This window comes from Ochotona curzoniae, unplaced genomic scaffold, assembly GCF_017591425.1.
Source record: "Ochotona curzoniae isolate NIBS_2020 unplaced genomic scaffold, NIBS_Ocur_1.0 contig_2318, whole genome shotgun sequence".
Taxonomy (NCBI): Eukaryota; Metazoa; Chordata; class Mammalia; order Lagomorpha; family Ochotonidae; genus Ochotona; species Ochotona curzoniae.
This window is the reverse complement of record NW_024465419.1, coordinates 12,958,016-12,975,785: the sequence shown is the minus strand read 5'-3', so window position 1 is coordinate 12,975,785 and position 17,770 is coordinate 12,958,016. Positions and strand designations below refer to the sequence as shown.

Genomic DNA, 17,770 nt, shown 5'->3' with positions numbered 1-17,770 from the left:
CACCCGCACTTGGTAAAAATGACTTATCTCTGATATGAATCCAGTAAGAAATACGTGAGAATTCAAATTCCTTATCCTGCTTATTAAATTCGTATTTCTCACTGGCAACAATTATTCCCCGTGTGTGCACTGTACCCACAATCAAATCCAAGTACGGAAAACTCAACTTCCCTCTGAAAGGGATAAACCGCACTGAGACTATCATAGAAACAATGAACCTAATAAGCCTCTATCAGCTCATTTCAATGTCAAACGCCCAAAATTCCAAGGCAGTACACTTTGTATTTACTTTAGAATACAACAGGGTTAGATGCCTACCACATTAAAACTTGGTGGCAAGTACCCTTGACAGGGGAGGAAACAAGAAAATTACAGCAACAATTACAGAAGTATATCCTCTTGTGGCTCATGTTAACATTGCCAAATCCCTGTATAAATCAGAAACAACTATTCATAGACTGTACCTGTCAGCAATATGCTACGTGACATATGGCTCTACTTAATCAAATATACAATTCCATTTAAAAAAAAAAAACTCAAAATATTCCTTCAAGGCACTATGTTAGCCAGTCATCCATTCGCACTCTGATGTGGTTTAAAACATTTAAATATTTATGCACCATATTTTATTTATATGTATAGCTGTGTCTAAGAGAATATGTTTACCCTGGGAGGAAATTGATATTTCTGAAGGCCATTTTGCAGTAGTTGCTACACATGAGTCCTCTTATAATGGCTCTGATACCAAGACAAAAATCTCCTGGGTTTAAAGGCTCTATCAATGACTCTTTTATATTTTCTAGGTTTGTTTTTTATTAGATGCATTGTTCAAAATATGACAAAAAAACAGAAATTGGAGCCATGGAGGTTTTTTTCACATTGCTATTTGAACCAGCTGCAAAGATTTAGATCACACTAGCTCTTATTTTACGCATGTCCTTTGCAACAAGAAAACCATGGAATGCCCTTAAAAAAGATCTTTAAAATACAAAACAGATGTGTTATCTTCTTTCCCTTTTCTATTGTAGTGCCATGTTAGGTAATTAATTCCTTAGTTTTGTATAAGTCTTCATGCATATAAAGAAAGCATTAAATTTTATTCCCATTAAAAAAAAAAACCCCTAAGTTAGTAAACTAAAAATTCCTTTTAAAGAAGATTTATTCTATAAAAAATCTATTTCCATAACAATTCTAAAGTTATTTCCATAAAAATCTTCCAAAAATTCTTTTTCTTTAGTTTCAGAAGAATTCTTAAGCTAGAGAATGAAAGCCCCTCCCTGCTGCCCCAGAAGAAGTTCAGGGTGGGATGGATGATGAAGGCCCATTTCTCCCCAGAAGCCAGCTCCACACAAGTGCATGTGACGGAAAGGACATCCGAGGAAATGTGTCAGCTTAAATGGTCACACAAATCTAAAAGAGATAGGTCTTAACACTAAAAATCAGTAACTGAAAGCAGAAGTGATTTGTTCTTAAACTTCTAAACATAGTAACATTCCAACAAAATTATTTTCATGATAATACACACATGTTTCCTACTTTAAGTATGCCATTTTTTGGTTAGACTTCTACCTCATTCCTTTAAGGTACTTATAATTTCTGATAAGACTCAATAACAGATCATTAAAAGAGTGAAGAGTTTTTAACTGATTCAAAAAACCCATTATCTAGGATTGTTTTAGGAACTTAAAAACAATGAGTACAGGAAAAATGATGACCATATTGTGCTCACATATTTCATATCATTTTTTTAATTTGAAATCTGGAATGCTTATTATTTGAAATGTCTCATACAGGTTTATCACTTCTGCAATGGACACTTAGACAATCTGATACATAGCTAAGCTGAAGTTTTGGCAAACAGCAGCTACAACACTTGGAAAAAAGGTCCAGGAATATGTTACTTTCCATACCAATGTGGTGTATTACTCACAAAAATGTGGGCATGATCTCTGATGTGTTTGTAGAGAACCATACTCTCCCAAGTTTAAAAAAAAAAAAAACTGCCAAAACAGGGAAGGCCCCAAATATGATGATCCCTATCAAATTTTGCAATACCTGTCATTTGTGTGTTTGACTTATTAAAAGCTGGAACGCATCTAGCACCTAATACGAGAGCACATGTGGTCAAACTGTAAGCCGTTCGGGAACGTGCATACCTGTTGCCAAGCCTGTACTGCGGTGTGCAGAGAGTGCACTGCGTGCTGTCCGACGTCTACACACACACGGTCCACTGTCACAGTGCAGTCCAGCAGCCTTTCTAGCGCGTCACTGGAGACAGCAATCTGTCCACAGAGGCCGAAGGGCTTCACCACGTTCTGCATGGTAACATTTCTGCATTCTAGCAGTCTACAGTCGGCTTGAGCTGAGAAGCGGATCTCCTGGCTGACCGAATCATCATTCCACTGTCGAAGGTACACGTGTGGCTCTCTGAAGGCCACAAGCATGTACTCTAGCTCAGATGGCACATTTTTATCTGAAATAAATGGTTGTAGGTACTGTGGTGGAGCTGTTAATAAAATAAATGAGCAAAGGGGGAGTTCAGAAGAGCCAATAATTGAACTTAGCATTCGATATTCAATAACTTCAAACACTTCTTAGAAGACCACAGTCTTTCAATTACCATTTTATACTTGGAAATAAATTGATTTGGTTCATTCTGGCTTCTAACACATGTATGCACATTTTTCAAATGTTACTCTTTTACAGACAAATATTTGATCACAGAATGCAACAAAAAAATGAAGAAGAGGTAATGCCAAAAGGGAGTTTTACAGAAATTTTCTGTTATCTACCAACCATATCTTGAAAACCTGACTCTAAGAGAGTTTGGAAAAGCAGGCTGAACTCAATTTTTTGCTGAAAAGGCAAGATGCTTAACAGCAGCTGTGTTTGGTTTTAATCTGATTTCCCCTCTTTTTTTCCATTATATGTAGGTTGAAAATCTAATGCCTGATTCAAAATTTTTTAACTAGGAAATGTTTGGAGTGGATTATAATGCTTTAGAATTAGTTATTCAAGCAACACTGGCAAATTTATAAAAGGTCACTTTCAGTGTATGGAGGGATTTATTTCTTCTGCACTTGGAAAAAATTTGAATATATTGAGAATGTGCCCATCTTTTATAGAAAGTATTCCTACATTTGAAATTGGGCCAACACCATGTACTTTTGGAATCTCTTCACCACGAAGGTAGTGTCTCAGGATAAAAAGCAGAAACAGATGTACTTTCTTCAAAAAGTTCATAACTGGAATAGTGAAATTTGCATTTTTGTCACTTCTTGGAAAACTCTTGCTAAAACCATGTCCATTCAATATCACCAGTCACGTTTAGAACAGGCCTGGCTACAAGGGCTTCACAACTATCCTTCCAGTGCTCACTTTCTACTTCCTGAGAATAAATCATCTGGCTAAATCCTGATCAACCCACGACAGAGAACACAGCACTCGGTGGATACTATTCTGAAACCACTGTGACAAGTACCTGTGCCCAGCTGATCAAGGTGATGACAAAGATGGAATTCCAGGTAAGCGAACTGTAAGGAAATGCAGAGAGATGGGACGAACCACGGGGTGAAACAGGAGTCGACTCTGGTACAGGCAGCCAGGGCTGTTGGGGTTACAAGTTGATCACAAGTACTCTGAGAGCCAGATTCACTTGCAGAGCTATAGGGGAAAAGTAATAAAATAAGTTCAATTACCTACATTTCCCTATGTCATATAAATGATAAAAACCTCCTCTTTCTACAGGAGTTTATGAAACCTGCACCACAAATCCCAGAGTCAATATATTATCATTAGATCTTGTGCATTAAATCCATAAAAATTCATGTTTTTTTAAAAAGTTAAGTTCTGGTTCATTGTTTTCTATGAATTGTTGGCAGACAACTTGCAAAATCTCCTTAACTTCCAGGTCATGGTGACCTGCTTCCAATCCAATTTTCTTCTATCCACATCTCCCATAACTTCTGAGCAAGTTGCTTGCCTATAAACTGAAGACCAAAACAATTCAGGTAAGACTCAGCTGCTCAACAAACTCAATATTCTGTTTCACTCTAAATGTTTCACTTCAGTGTTGCTGCTCCAGCTTGTCTCTACCCAGATTCACTGTTTTTGAACACTGAGTACCATACTAGGTGTCTCAAGAAGACAGGACCTATGGACAGTTAGTGTGCACAAGGTCCCCTCATCACTGGCTCATCTTAACACAATTTTACATTAAAAAAAATTGATTCCAATGGTTAGTGATGGCATCCATAGGAAGGAAGACAGATGAACACAGCAGTTGCAGAGGGGTGTGGGAAGCCTGTTGCCTAGGTCCCTTTAGCGCTTATGGAAGTGAGTGCGCTGAGGATGGTGGGGTGTGAGGACCTGATGCATCCTGCTCACTGTGGATCACTGAATCATGTTGCCTTTCCCTGGCTGTCCATCTTCTATCTCTTCCCAATCTGACATTTGTTCTACAACTGTGGTAGCCTGGCTTCCAAATCCAAGAGAAACCTGGATAAAAGATATTGTGATTTAGAACCTCCTAGGAAGAACTATAACAAGGAAAACTACAGAAATATATCCTTGGTTTTTCAGAGAGCTCACAAAGAACTCCCTGGTGATACTCAATACGCAGACATTTACATGAAAGAGAAGTATCACCCAGGAACCAGGGAAGTCAGAAACGCTGCCAGAGTGGAAGCCCAAGACTCAGAACAGCATGGGGTGGATCATATGGGATTCTCAGAGGTGTGAATCTTCAGTAGCTTTGAAAGAGGTTATGCAAAGGGCTGGTGAAAAGGAAAGCTAGGGACACCCCAACATGTTTACTGAGTGCTTTAACCTCAGTGCGTTTACTGTTACATGGTGGAATCTGCTGCAATGTTAGCAGTCTCTACACCAAGAAAACCAAACTCCCAAGCAGCATGTTACTGACTAAAACAGGGCAGACAAAAATACAGCTAAGTATATTCTTACAACATCCATAAACGGGCACACCAATCCAAACAACTTTCTAGGAATTTATCTACAGAATTACAAATAAAGTGTTTCATGGTAAGGTAAAATGAAAGCTTTCAGAGACGAGAATATATTAGTTCTACGTAGTTATACATGTGTTTTACACATTTGAACTCCTTCCCTTAGACTAAAGAAGTTGTTAGAAATAGGGTATAATGTTAGTCAAAATATTATTAAAAAATCCAGGCGAATGTTCTACTGAGATCAGTTTTAAAACAGTGAGCATATTTTATCTGAAGTATTTTTCTTGCCAACTATAATTTTTGACACAGAAATTTTCCAAGATTTATTTTTCTATCTCTTGAGAGAAGAAGACATTACAACATTTTGGAAAAGGTTGCTAAAATACCACGAGTATTTGCACAATCTTTTTTTTTTTCAGTTTAGATTATATTATTTATTTAAAAAGCAGTTAGAGGGAGAAGAAAGGGCAAGATAGAAAGGGAGAAAAAGAGGGTGGGAGGGAGAAAAAGATATGTGTGTGTGTATCTATAGATCTATCTGTATATAAATTTATAGAGATATTTGTATATCTATCTGTATGTGTATAGACAGATAGATAGAGAGTGAGAGAGAGAGAGAGAGATCCTACATATGTTGGTTCCCTCTCCAAACGCTTCATTCAGCCAGGGCTGAGCCAGGATGCAGCTAGGAGCCTGGAGCTTCACCCAGGTCCCCCAATGAGGGCATTAGGGGCCCAAACACTTGGGTTATCTTCTGCTGCCTTCCCAGACCCGCTGGCAGGAAGCTGGATTCAAAATGGAGCAGCTGGTACTTGAATCAGTGCTCATAGGGGATGTTAGAGTCACAGTCAGCAGGTTAACTGGTTGTGCTACAACCCTGGCTCTGTAATCTTTCCTAGAACAAATTAAGTATCAATTTTTTTTCCTAAACTAAATGCAAAAATCAATGGTTATCAAGATATTTTTGGTATATATGGCAATTCCTGAATTATAAAAATCAATACTTTAATCTTTAAAATCTTGGCTAAAATAGATACCAGTTTATTCTACATTCAAAAACATATTTAAAAACAGGAATATTAAAACCAAACATATCATAAACACAAAATTGATACTGTATGTAGATCTGAATATACTTGAACCGTGTTTCAAATTGGCAGCTATATAGTTTTTAAATATTTTAACTTAACTTGGTACTATATGCAATGAAGGTAACATTTATGTATTCACTCTTTACACAGGATTAAAAACATGGAGGTGTAACAAACTAAGTGTTCATGAGTGAAAGCTCCATTTAGAGATTCCAGCAGCGGCAGAATTTCCTTAGTCAGACATGATCATAGGACTTTATCTGATTCAGATAACAAAAAGAACAATACATTTTTATGAGATGCGGCAGAGGCAGAAATAGAGAATCAAAGCAAATAGCTTATAATGTACAACATTTATATTTAAGAACTTCCTTGTTCCTCAAAAGGTATTCCAAACAGGTCAAAGTCATGGCCATGGGCAGTGTTCAGAGGACTCTCTGGACTGTTTATTTTTAACATGGTTGGTAAATGGCTGCTAGAGGGAAGAACTCAAAAAGCAATACTCAGAGCTCAAGACTCAGTAGTCTGTTCAAACACCTGTAAATTCAAATAGAAATGTAAATGTTCGCAATAGTGAGATTCTAAATATTGGAGAACTTGGCAGGGGTTTTACATATTAACCTGCATTTTAGCACAAAGGTTACTTATAAATTCTCCCTCAGAACCTTTGAGAGCAAAATTTTAAAATATTTATTTTATTTATCTGAAAGACAGAGCTACAGTAAGAGTCACAGAGAGATCTTCCACTTACTGGTTCACTCCCCAAATAGCTGCAATGGCTGGAGCTGGGCTGAGCAGCAGCCATGAGTCTGAGCTCCTACCAGGTCTCCCAGATGGGTGCTAGGGCCTAACTACTTGGACCATCTGCTGCTGTTTCCCCAGGCTCATTAGCAGGGAACTGGATCAGATGCAGGGTATTGCAGGTGGCTGCTTGGCTTAACCCATTAAACCACAATGCCAGATCCAAGTGCACCAATTCTTTCTCTTTTTTCTTTATTTCCTTCCTTGTTTGTTTCATTTCTTTCTTTCTTTCCTTCCTTCCTTCCTTCCTTCCTGATTATGAAGTCCTGAACTTAGTTTTGTAATATAGCAAAGAAATGAAGTAGAAAATGAGAAGGGTGAGAGAACCTTTATTAAAATGAGCACACAGTTATACCTTATAATATTAGTAAAGCTAAATCCATGGGCCAAGTCTGAATATTTTCATTTGTCACATGAGTGAGTGTATTAAGCAGATTTACTTTCCAAGCACTGAGATGCCGAATGCAAACTACTCAGCACACAATGTCTAGCATTCCAGAACAGAAAATAACCCTGCCCCTCCTGGTACTGAATGCTTAGAGCAATTTCCCAATATTCACAGCCTAGTTCCTCCACGCCCTTCAGTGCCACTTCACAAACACTCTCCTGTGTGCTGCACGGTCAACAGCACTCTGCCTATCGTGTGGAGTGCCCACAGGAGGGCCAGGGATCCTGGGACAACATGTGTGCCTACCACACCATGTTGTTCCCACTTCTGAGAGCTGTCGTCTTTCACATTTCTTACCCTGAATCCCAAATAGCAAACAGACTTTTACTACAACTCAGTACACACAAATATAACAGAAGGCCAAAGGTTCCTGAAAACATAAATATATATTACATTTTTACTGTGACACACACACACAGATTTAACATAATCATTTTATTTTTCCACATAGAACCTCTGTGTCCATTAAACAGTAATTGCCCATTCTCTCCCTCCAAGCTCCTGACAGCCACCTCTGCAATTCCTCTTCAGCACACTGACCACTTTTGACTGTCACATATAAGCTATATCATATGATATTTCTTATTATCATGCTGATATTTTGTATTTTACTAAAAATTTCTGGTTGCAACCAGATACATTATTTTAAGACCCACTAATGTGCTGCAATCTGTAGTTTTAAAAATAGCCTCACACCAAATCTCAGGTGGAGTCCTTCAAGGATAACTAGAGAGAGGGAGGGACTGGGAGGGAGAGAGGGAGAGATGTTGAAGGCCTGCCCCTCCTCCTCCCACAAAAGCCAGACCACAAGATGTCCAAGGGACCCCCAAATCTCAGACATTCCTGGCATACTGAGAATCATGCAGGAAGCAAACTCCTGCTGTGACAGTGGGCCATCTTGCTCACGCAGTGTGACTGGATGGGTGTGAGGCGTCTTTACTATCATTTCCATTTTAGCGATTGTGACCTGAATGCATCTGAGTACAAAGTCCTGTTAGATTCCTTTTCTAGTTAGATCTGCTTGTTTATTGGTATTGGTTCCTGCAACTCATGTCTACTTCTCCAGTTGCCTGAGACCTGGTGTTTGTTTTCCAAATCCCTTGTGATCTATTGTTGGAGCAGATTATATGATAGTGTTTAGTTAACTTGTAACTTTTATAAACCTGCTTGCTTTACAAAAAATTGAAAATTTGCCACAGAAAAATTCAACACAGTGTGCACTGGTTCATAAACGCCTTTGCATCCCCTCGGTCCCAAATTTCTTCTCAGCATGGATGTCACACTTGAGTCCTGGTTCCCACTAGAGGGACCCCTGAGAGAGAGAAACCAGGAGGGAGGGGGACAGGAAGAGAAACAGAGAGAGGGAGGTGGGAATGGGGGAGGAGGGAGGGGGATAGGGAGAGAGGGAGGGAAGGAGAAAGGGAAGGCCTCCCAGTATTCCTAAAAACATAAACATGACACAGAGACCTTGTTAGTACTATGAACCTGGAACGTTAAGTGAGACCAGAGGCATGAGTGCTCTGGGAGAATATGGATGGGAGAAGGGCTACACAGCAAAGAATTCAATCAGCAGCTCAAAGGGCTTTCAAAAAAAAAAAAAAAAAACAAACAGCCAGTATTCCTTCCATAGAAGGCAAAGAAGGGCCAGCCCTGGGAAAGAATTTTACGAATAAATTCTTGTTCATAGCAGACTAGAAACACAGATGATCAAGCAGATCCAAATGTTAAGATTTATGTTTCAACGGCTTATGAACCTCAAAGGATAGGAAAAATTATCTCCCTAATCCAGGTATGTTTGCAGGTGCAGACTAAGTCGGACAGAGAGGAGGTACCTCCCGGAGGCCAGTCATCTGGCAGCAGAGAACCGATTCAGGGGTTTCCCAGCATGCTTTTTTCTCTGCTTCCTTCACTGTCTGTGTGTGAGAACCAGGGCTTAGGGAAGTCAGTGGTTCACACAGACACATGCAAGCCTGCAGATCAGTGTCTGATAGATACCCAAATCTGCAGCTTCTTTTAAGAGCTCTTAACTGGGTAGGAGGAAAAGAACACCACACCTGTGCACAGGCACACACAGAGAAGGGCACTTCAAAACGTCATGGAGGAGGAACTGACCAATCACTTCATCTGGGGCAGACATTTGGTCAGGGCTGAGTGCCTGCTCCAGTTTCCAAGCTCAGCTCCCTGCTAATGCACTTCCTGGAAGATCACAGGTGATTACTCAATACCTGGGTCCCTCACACCCACTGGGGAGACAGCCCGAGTTCCCAGCGCTTGGCTACAGCCTGGTACAACCCTGGCCTCCGTGGGCATTTGGGGAATGAGCTAATGAACCAGAGAGCTCCTTTCCCCTCTCAGATAAGTTTCATTTATAATTTGAAAAAAACTCTTTGAAATACACAGATAATTTTTAATAATATGCATTTCCACAGGCTGTTTGAAGATTTTCATATGTATTTTATTATTTTTTTTTGCATCAAATAAACTAGCTTTTTTAAAAAAGATTTATTTTTGTTGGAAAGGCAGATACACAGATAGGAGGAGAGACAGAGAGGAAGATCTTCCGTCCGATGATTCACTCCCCAAGTGACCTCAATGGCCAAAGCTGAGCCAATCCAAAAGCCAGGAGCCTGGAGCCTCTTCCAGGTTTCCCACATGGGTGCAGGGTCCCAAGGCTTTGGGCCATTCTTGACTGCTTTCCCAGGCAACAGGCAGGGAGCCGGATGAGAAATAGGGCTGCCAGGATTAGAACTGGTGCCCATATGGGATCCTGGCACGTTCAAGGCAAGGACATTAGTTGCTAGGCTACCACACCGGGCCCCAAATAAACTATCTTTTAATTCCATTTTCCATAAACTTTTCAAAGTGTCCTCACATGTATCAATACAAATACATCTGTATCTGTAACTGTATCTATGTCTTTTTTTCCATGCATTTACTTGGCACACCCAAAGATGAAAGAAAGCACATTAAAAAAAAACTAGAGGTTCAATTTTCACTGCATGAGCCACACGTCACATACGCCCTTAAGCCATTTTTTTTCCTCCTAGGATGCCTGTCGTCATGAATCAGCTTTTGGGGGGCGGGGATAAGAAGCCCTTGTAAGCAATTTTCTCTCATATGTTGTATGTTGTGAAAAGATGGTCATTCCACAGGACAATGCTGTGACTAAACAGGCAAAGCAGTAGCACCACACATGGGCCCTGACTGAGTTCTGGCTAATGCACTTCCTTATCCATCTCCCTGCTAATGAGCCTGGGAGAGCAGCAGAAGACGGCTCAGTGCTAGGGCCCCTGCGTCCACGTAGGGGACCAGAAAGGAGCTTCTGGCTCCATCCTGGCACAGTCCTGGATGTTGAAGTCATTTGGGGAGTGAACCAGTGAGTGGTTCTCTTTCTCTCTCTGTGACAGTGTGTCTTTTTCTCTCTTTAACTCTCTGCGACTCTGCCTTTCAAATTAAATTTGTTTTAATACTTGGCTCAAATCAACAAAATTTAATGTTATCATGCAGCAGTTTATAACAAGTTACCTAGGTGCACATATCAAGATCTGGACGGTTACTGTGTTACAGGATAAATGCCTCTAACTTGGTGTCTGCTTGTAGTCCAAAGAAGTACTTCTGGAGATTAGTCATTTGGGGGTAGAGATAAGAGGGGAACAAAGTACAAGTGTCTTCCTGATTCTATGATATCCATCCCAGGGAACCTGCCCTGAATCTGGCAGTGGGGAATATGACTCCTTTTCCCTTTTGTTCCCCCATATGGCAATTTCCTTCTAGGTTACAAATCACGAATAAGAGTGTATTTGTGCTTGGCAATTTCTATTTGTCCTTTTCTATTCCTAGCAGAATGAACCTAAGGACAAGCTAGAGGTCAAAGTTGCTTCCTGAAGCAGTTGAGAAAAACTCTGTCCTCTGGCCTGCTCCTTTACCAAAGTAGCCACAACAACCCATTCTGGGATACAGTTCTGGTATTAGTTCTAGCTCCCGGGCCCTTCAGGACCGAGTGTGGCATGGTTACCCCACCGTTCCTAGCTCCAGAGTACTACAGCATCCCTTAGCTCTATTTTCAGCCTCCTTTCTTTAAACTGTCATCAGTCAGCAAGTCTGTGCTGCCATCTGCTTCCTCCTGGGACCAGAGTGAAGGGTTCTTACTTAGCCTTCAGCAATGGGCAATGGTAATGTGAGAACTATAAATAAGCTGGAATGGATACTCAGACCAGTGTTCCAGAGGCTACATCTTTTGCCTCCAACTCAGTGCACAAGAAATAGAAAAAAGTACGCAAATATCAGTATTATGGTGGAACCTAAGTACAAAGGTCAACATTTACTCTGCTTCAAATGCAATCTCCAATTACTATCAACCTGTTCGTTTCATATGATGAAGTCTACCATTAAAGGCTGTAGAGTGCAAGTACTGATTCTCCTGTCTCCAGTCCCTTGCATGGAGGCTCCCTGACACAACTGCACTGGTTAGCCCCTACTCAGTCACTAATGCCTCAGGTTGGAAATCAATTTTTCAAGGCCAAATAGCCTTTTGATGAAGGGTCAGGAATTAATACCATATCCCTTAACATGAAACTCTCTCTCTTAAATACTGTTTGTGGGGGCCAGCATTGTGATATAGTCAGTAAAGCTGACATTTGGAATTCCAGCATCCCACGTAGAGGCCAGCTCCTGTGCCAGCTGCTTCACTGTTGATCCAACTCCCTGCTAATGCCCTGGGAAGAAGCAGGGGATGATCTAAGTACTTGAGTTCCGGCTGCCAAGGTGGCAGTCCCGGATTTAGTTCCTGGCTCCTGGCTGTGGCCTGACTCAGCCCTAGCCATTGTAGCCACCTGGGGAAGGAACCAGTGGCTGGAAAATCTCCACCTTTTTCTCTATCCATTTTTCTATGTAACTTGAACTTTCAAATAAATAAACAAACCTTTAAAAGTACTGCTTGTGTTTACATACATAGCATGATGCTATTACCACTGCTGTCGGTATTGTATACTATGGCAATTTCATCTCAATTATAAGCAACAGGTCCTCCTAAGTTTTTGATGTTAATCTGCATGCAGCTTGTTTTTATGACCATTCTACCAGTAATGTCCAATCATCTGATACACATCATTTTCAAAACACTGTGAATACAAGGGATCTTTCAAAACATTCATGAAAAAGGAACTATGGAAAAAATGCATGGATCACAATTTTTTTTTTTTTTTGCACCAAAACTAACTTCCAATTCCACCTTCCAAAAACTTTAAGTATACTCACACTACTTATGGTAAGATAATCTGTAATTTTAAAATGTCAAGTTCTTGCACAGCTTTAGATTTCTCAGCGATAGAGTACACTAGAGTTCACCTAGAGTTTTCTGCTTACATGAAATACTGACATGTTATGAAAGTACTGGTTTTTTGTTTGTTTTTAAACATTGGATGACATTTACTATTCCTTTTGAAAAATGTCTTTGTCATGTTTTGTTTTCTCTGCTTCTAGTTTATGTCTTTTAGTTTAATTTCACCATATGAATTTCTACCTAAAAAAATGATTAATCTCAAACAATTTAAAGTGAAATAAATGGTGAACTATTAGGTAAGATGAAAAATCCCCATGGGGACAATGTGATTATAACGTCAAAAGCTTGTTGAAAAATTGCTTGCATTTGATTGTTGGCAAAAAAAATCTGTCCCTAAAGGCTTTACATTTCTATAGTGGTAAGCTTGCCGCAGAAGTAATTGCTATGAATGCTTCATGTTCAGAGGAGTTAACCTTGCCTAAAATTCTTCCTTCAGTGACGAAAATGCATTCTTTCATAATTAGAATCAAGAAATCATTTCCAACTTGATACTACTAGTGAAGCTTGGATTTAAAAAAATCAACCATCCATGGGCTCCATGTTTTGAGACTTCCTGGTTTCTGACTGTCACTTATATACTTAGAAATGCAATCTTTCTATCCACCTGCTAATTCCTAACAGGACAGGCATGCTTATTTATTGTTGCATAATATTCAGGTAAAAGCCAGACCTTTCCTTAGCATAGCTTTCTACCATTGTATGTTACCAGGTCATAAAATAGAAAGGAAATATTTTTAAAAAATACATTGATTTGAAAGTAAGAGAATACCTCCATTTGCTGGGTCATTGCCCACGTATTTGGAATGCCAAGTGCTGGGTCAGGGTGAAGCCAGAGCAAAAAATTCAACCCAGGTCTTCCACTTGAGTGGCAGGGAATCAACCACTTGAGCCATTAGGATAGGAATTTAGAAGCTGGAGCAGACCTGGGTATAGAACTTGGCATTACATTATATGATGCAAGTACTAGACCAAATGCCAGCCCCAGGAAGGTTAACGACTTTTTTTAAAAGCCCAAATGATCTCCAAATAGAATAAAGTACAGAACACATTATTACTAAGCATAGAAAATAATCAGTGACAAAAACTCTGAGACTACAGCCCAAATGTTAACAAGGGTTACTTCAATGTGACAGGATCATGCTTGATACTATTTTCTTCACCTAAGTGTTCTTCAGTAGATATCTGTTATTACTACTAAAAAAAAAAATCCCCAAGAAAAATCATCCATAATTATTGATGATTTGAAATAGGAATCAGAATGTAAATAGGCATAACAGGATTATAACATCCACATACAAGCAAATATAAAAGTGCCATATGAAAATGAAAACGAGAATCTGGCATGGTAGCCTAGTGGCTGAAGTCCTCGCCTTGCAAACACAGGGATCCCATATGGCACTGGTTCTAATCCTGGTGGCGCCATTTCCCATCCAGCTTCCTGCTTGTGGCTTGGGAAAGTAGTCAAGGATGGCCCAAAGGTTTGGGACACTGCACCTGCGTGGAGGATCTGGAGGAATCTCCTGGCTCCTGGTTTCAGATTGGTTCTGCTCCAGCTGTTGTGGTCACTTGGGGAGTGAATCAATGGACAGAAGATTTTTCTCTCTGTCTCTCCTCCTCTCTGTATATTTGACTTTCCAATAAAAATAAATCTCTAAAAATAAAGTGAAAACAATTGACAGGTATTCAAAAGATTAGTGCTTTTTCTCCTTCTTAGATAGTGTTATTTGCAGATTGGAAAAGGAGGGATTTCATAGAGAGTCAGAAAACAGTAAAGGCAAGCTATTGGAGAATTGGAACATGGGACACTGAAAGCAGGGGACAGCACAGCCTTCTAGAACATGTACTATCCATAACAACACAAGCAGACAGACTGAGCGAGGGTGTGTAAACTATAAAAGGATTGACAAATACGGTGCTGGAGCCATTTTTCTCTACTGAGAATCAGTGGATGTGTTAACCTGACAACCACTGGAAATGGGGATGATCAGACCCTGTCTGGCACCAAACAAAAAATCCTGTAGGAGGTGTGGACAAGGGAGTTCTGGAGACATGATTCAGAATACCTGAGCTCCAATCTGGAGAGAATCATCATGGTCAAGCCGACTTTATAGCAGGACCAAACCTCAGCTATCCAAAATTCCACGGATGTAAGTTACTTTAGCAAGACAAGTTTTCCTAACGTCTGGAAGTTAAGTCTTTAGTTGTTAAAGACCTTATAAGATGGAAATATTTCCAAAATTTAACTGTTAGAAGAAGACAATAACTTAATTTGCTTGTAATGCCCAGAATCCTCATTATAGATACTGATTATTGCAACATTAAGAAATCAACTGAGTTCTACATGGCTTTTTTCATCCATATGTTTGTATTTAGAAAAAACTGATTTTTTTAAGTTTATTTAATTTTGCGATTTTATTTTTTCTATATATATTAAGGAACAAGTTGGACAAAGCTACATTTCTTTCTTCCTAGTTTTCATCCACAATTCGGGCAGCTGCACCTGGTGGGCAGCTGCAATACGGGTTAGGGAGGGGTTAGCGGATAGGAAAGTCAACTTAAGCTTACTGACTCTAGGCCACCACACTTGCTTACCTTTGGTCATCAGCTCCATTTTGATTGTTGTTCAAGACAATTCTCCAAAGATCTGAAGATACCAGTTTCTTCTGGTCTTTCACCAGATTGATATCCGGTAGTTGCAGTTCACAAACTTTGCTTTCAGATAGGCTAAATTCTCTAAATGTAACAAAAGTCTTCTGGAGTTCATCCCAGTACTCCAAAGTACAAGGAACCTATGTTAAAATAAGATAAGTTTAGAGGTTACAAATAGAAATCACACATCTATAGCTTTTTTTATCCAAAGTATACACGTAGGACTTTTAAAATAAGAAAAGGTCACAAAAGATAGTAGTTTAGACTTTCTTTTCATAGTTACATTTATGCTTATTTAAAAAGATTCATTCAAGATTATACTCACACAAAACAGTAATAGGAACAAACTCTATCAGGTACTATATATATTAAAAAGCTACATTAATTAAATGGTTGTAGTAACACACAGATTAAAAGAGAAATAAAACAGAAAAAGTTTATAAAATGTTAGTATATCATGAAGGTGTCATTTGAAACAGGCAGAAAGAAAATGAGATGGCAAGAGCTGATAACTATCTGAGAAAACTGAAGTGGAATCCCTACACGATTCTTTACAAAAGTGAATTTTAGAAGGACCAAATGTTAAAGGATAAAAAGCAAAAGTAGAGCGGGAAAAAAACAACCTGCTTTTAAAAAAGACTTATTTTAGTAGAAAGTCGGATATGCAGAGATGAGGAGAGACAGAGAGGAAGATCTTTTGTCTGATGATTCACTCCCCAAGTGGCACAATGGCCAGAGCTGAACCAATCCGAAGCCAGGAGCCAGGTGACTCTTCCAGGTCTCCCACATGGGTGCAGGGTCCCAAGGCTTTGGGCCATCCTTGACTACTTTCCCAGGCCACAAGCAAGGAGCTGGATGGGAAGCAGGGTAGCCAGGACATAAACTGGTGCCCATATGAGATCCCAGTGTGTGCAAGGCGAGGACTTTAACTGTTAGGCTACCACGCTGGGCCTTTTTTTCCCCTTAAATTTATATTAGTGAAGCATTTTTCTATGAATGGCATGAAAGTCATTTATGGGTACAGGGCAGGACAGGACTTAAATTTATAAAATCTAATTTTAAAAAGCCTAGTAGAATAAAAGGTTAAAAAATATTTGTTCTGAGTCTATAGAAAATATGCAAACATAAAAATAATAGCAGGTTTGCTCTAACTAGGATGGATGTGACAAACTCCATGCTAACTAAATGTGCCAAACACCTACTTCTTGAAATTCCCTTTTCTTTCTTTCTTTGCATGAAACTTTTCTCTACAATTTCCTTCTGTGTCATTATTCCTCCATCATTTCCCAGCACAAAGCACCTGCACATGCCCCACTCTGTCCCTGACCCATGCCCATCCTTCTCATCTGCTCAAGAACCCAATCAAAAGCTACCTTTCTGGAAGCATTTTCACTTCCTTGGGTAGAATTCTTTCCCTTTGCTGAATAAGTAGGATTTTAAAATGGGAGTCTGTCTTGCAGTTCTTGTCAATGCATACCCAGTTCATAGTATTTTTGTACATGGCATCCTCCCTGGTAGACACATTCCTTGAGGAATGATTTCCATTTGGCTAAGCTTTAGATTTTCATAGCACCTGACACAGTGTTTGCAGCAAATGTTAAAAAAAGACATTGTTGAATGAATGAATTATTCATGAATGAATAGATGTATACATATATACCAGGCGATTTAATCTCTGGCACATTAAAGATTCTCCACAATGATAAAAGCATGAATTGCAGAAGCAGATATTTGAGATTCAAATCCCAGATTTGTAAGTTACAAGTTCTTAGGGGAAATTAAAGGAGATAGGAAAACAACCCTAAGGAATTTTGGTAAGGATTCCATGAGACACAATTTTAATGAATGCATATTGTAAGTGCTTAAGAAATGTCATTAAGTTCTACTGAAAGAACACTTATGAAGTGTGTACATCAACAGAATCCTGTAAGCTGTAAGAGTGGTACTGGCTCTTCAGAAGAGACTGGACTCGTGGGATGAAAAGAATGAACCTTGACACAGCATACTCATGAATGTTGTAGCCATGGTCCATTCAACATAACTTTTCTGTAACCCTGTCACACAGCAGCGCTATGACTTAAGAGTTGTAGGGAGATGTCATTGCTTAACTCCCCTTCTGAACTGGCACCTCAGATGCTTCTGATCAATGGTAGAAGAGAAGTGGGATGCCGGGCATAAATTCCCAAAAAGCACCAAAGAATTCAGTGGAACTGAGCAAACAAGTTCAAAACACTCTAATTTATACACCTGTTGTTTTCTTGAAACCTAAATAACAATGTCAAGTTCAATATAATACTTGCTTCTGTCAATACCTAACAAAGTTCTACACTAAAATCAATTTATTACAGCTTATAAAACTAACTGACACATTGCAAAAAGTATGACCTGAAGGAAAATATGGTAGTTAATTTTCATCTCCAAGGCAAAGGCTGGAATGGGTCCACAACACAAGGTCAGACAAACTGGGAATCAC

The 17,770-nt window shown here is 39.4% G+C and overlaps 1 protein-coding gene across 2 annotated transcripts in view; it reads right to left on the bottom strand.

Moving 5' to 3' along the window:
- VPS13B (vacuolar protein sorting 13 homolog B) overlaps positions 1–17,770 on the bottom strand; it is a 595,475-nt gene that overhangs the window by 89,607 nt on the left and 488,098 nt on the right. For both annotated transcript variants that reach the window (XM_040972638.1, XM_040972637.1), the window contains exons 40-42: positions 15,241–15,437; positions 3,482–3,663; positions 2,157–2,506 (exon numbers count right to left, since the gene is read on the bottom strand). In XM_040972638.1, coding sequence (XP_040828572.1) covers positions 2,157–2,506; positions 3,482–3,663; positions 15,241–15,437 — 729 coding nt within the window. The remainder of the gene's footprint in view (positions 1–2,156; positions 2,507–3,481; positions 3,664–15,240; positions 15,438–17,770) is intronic.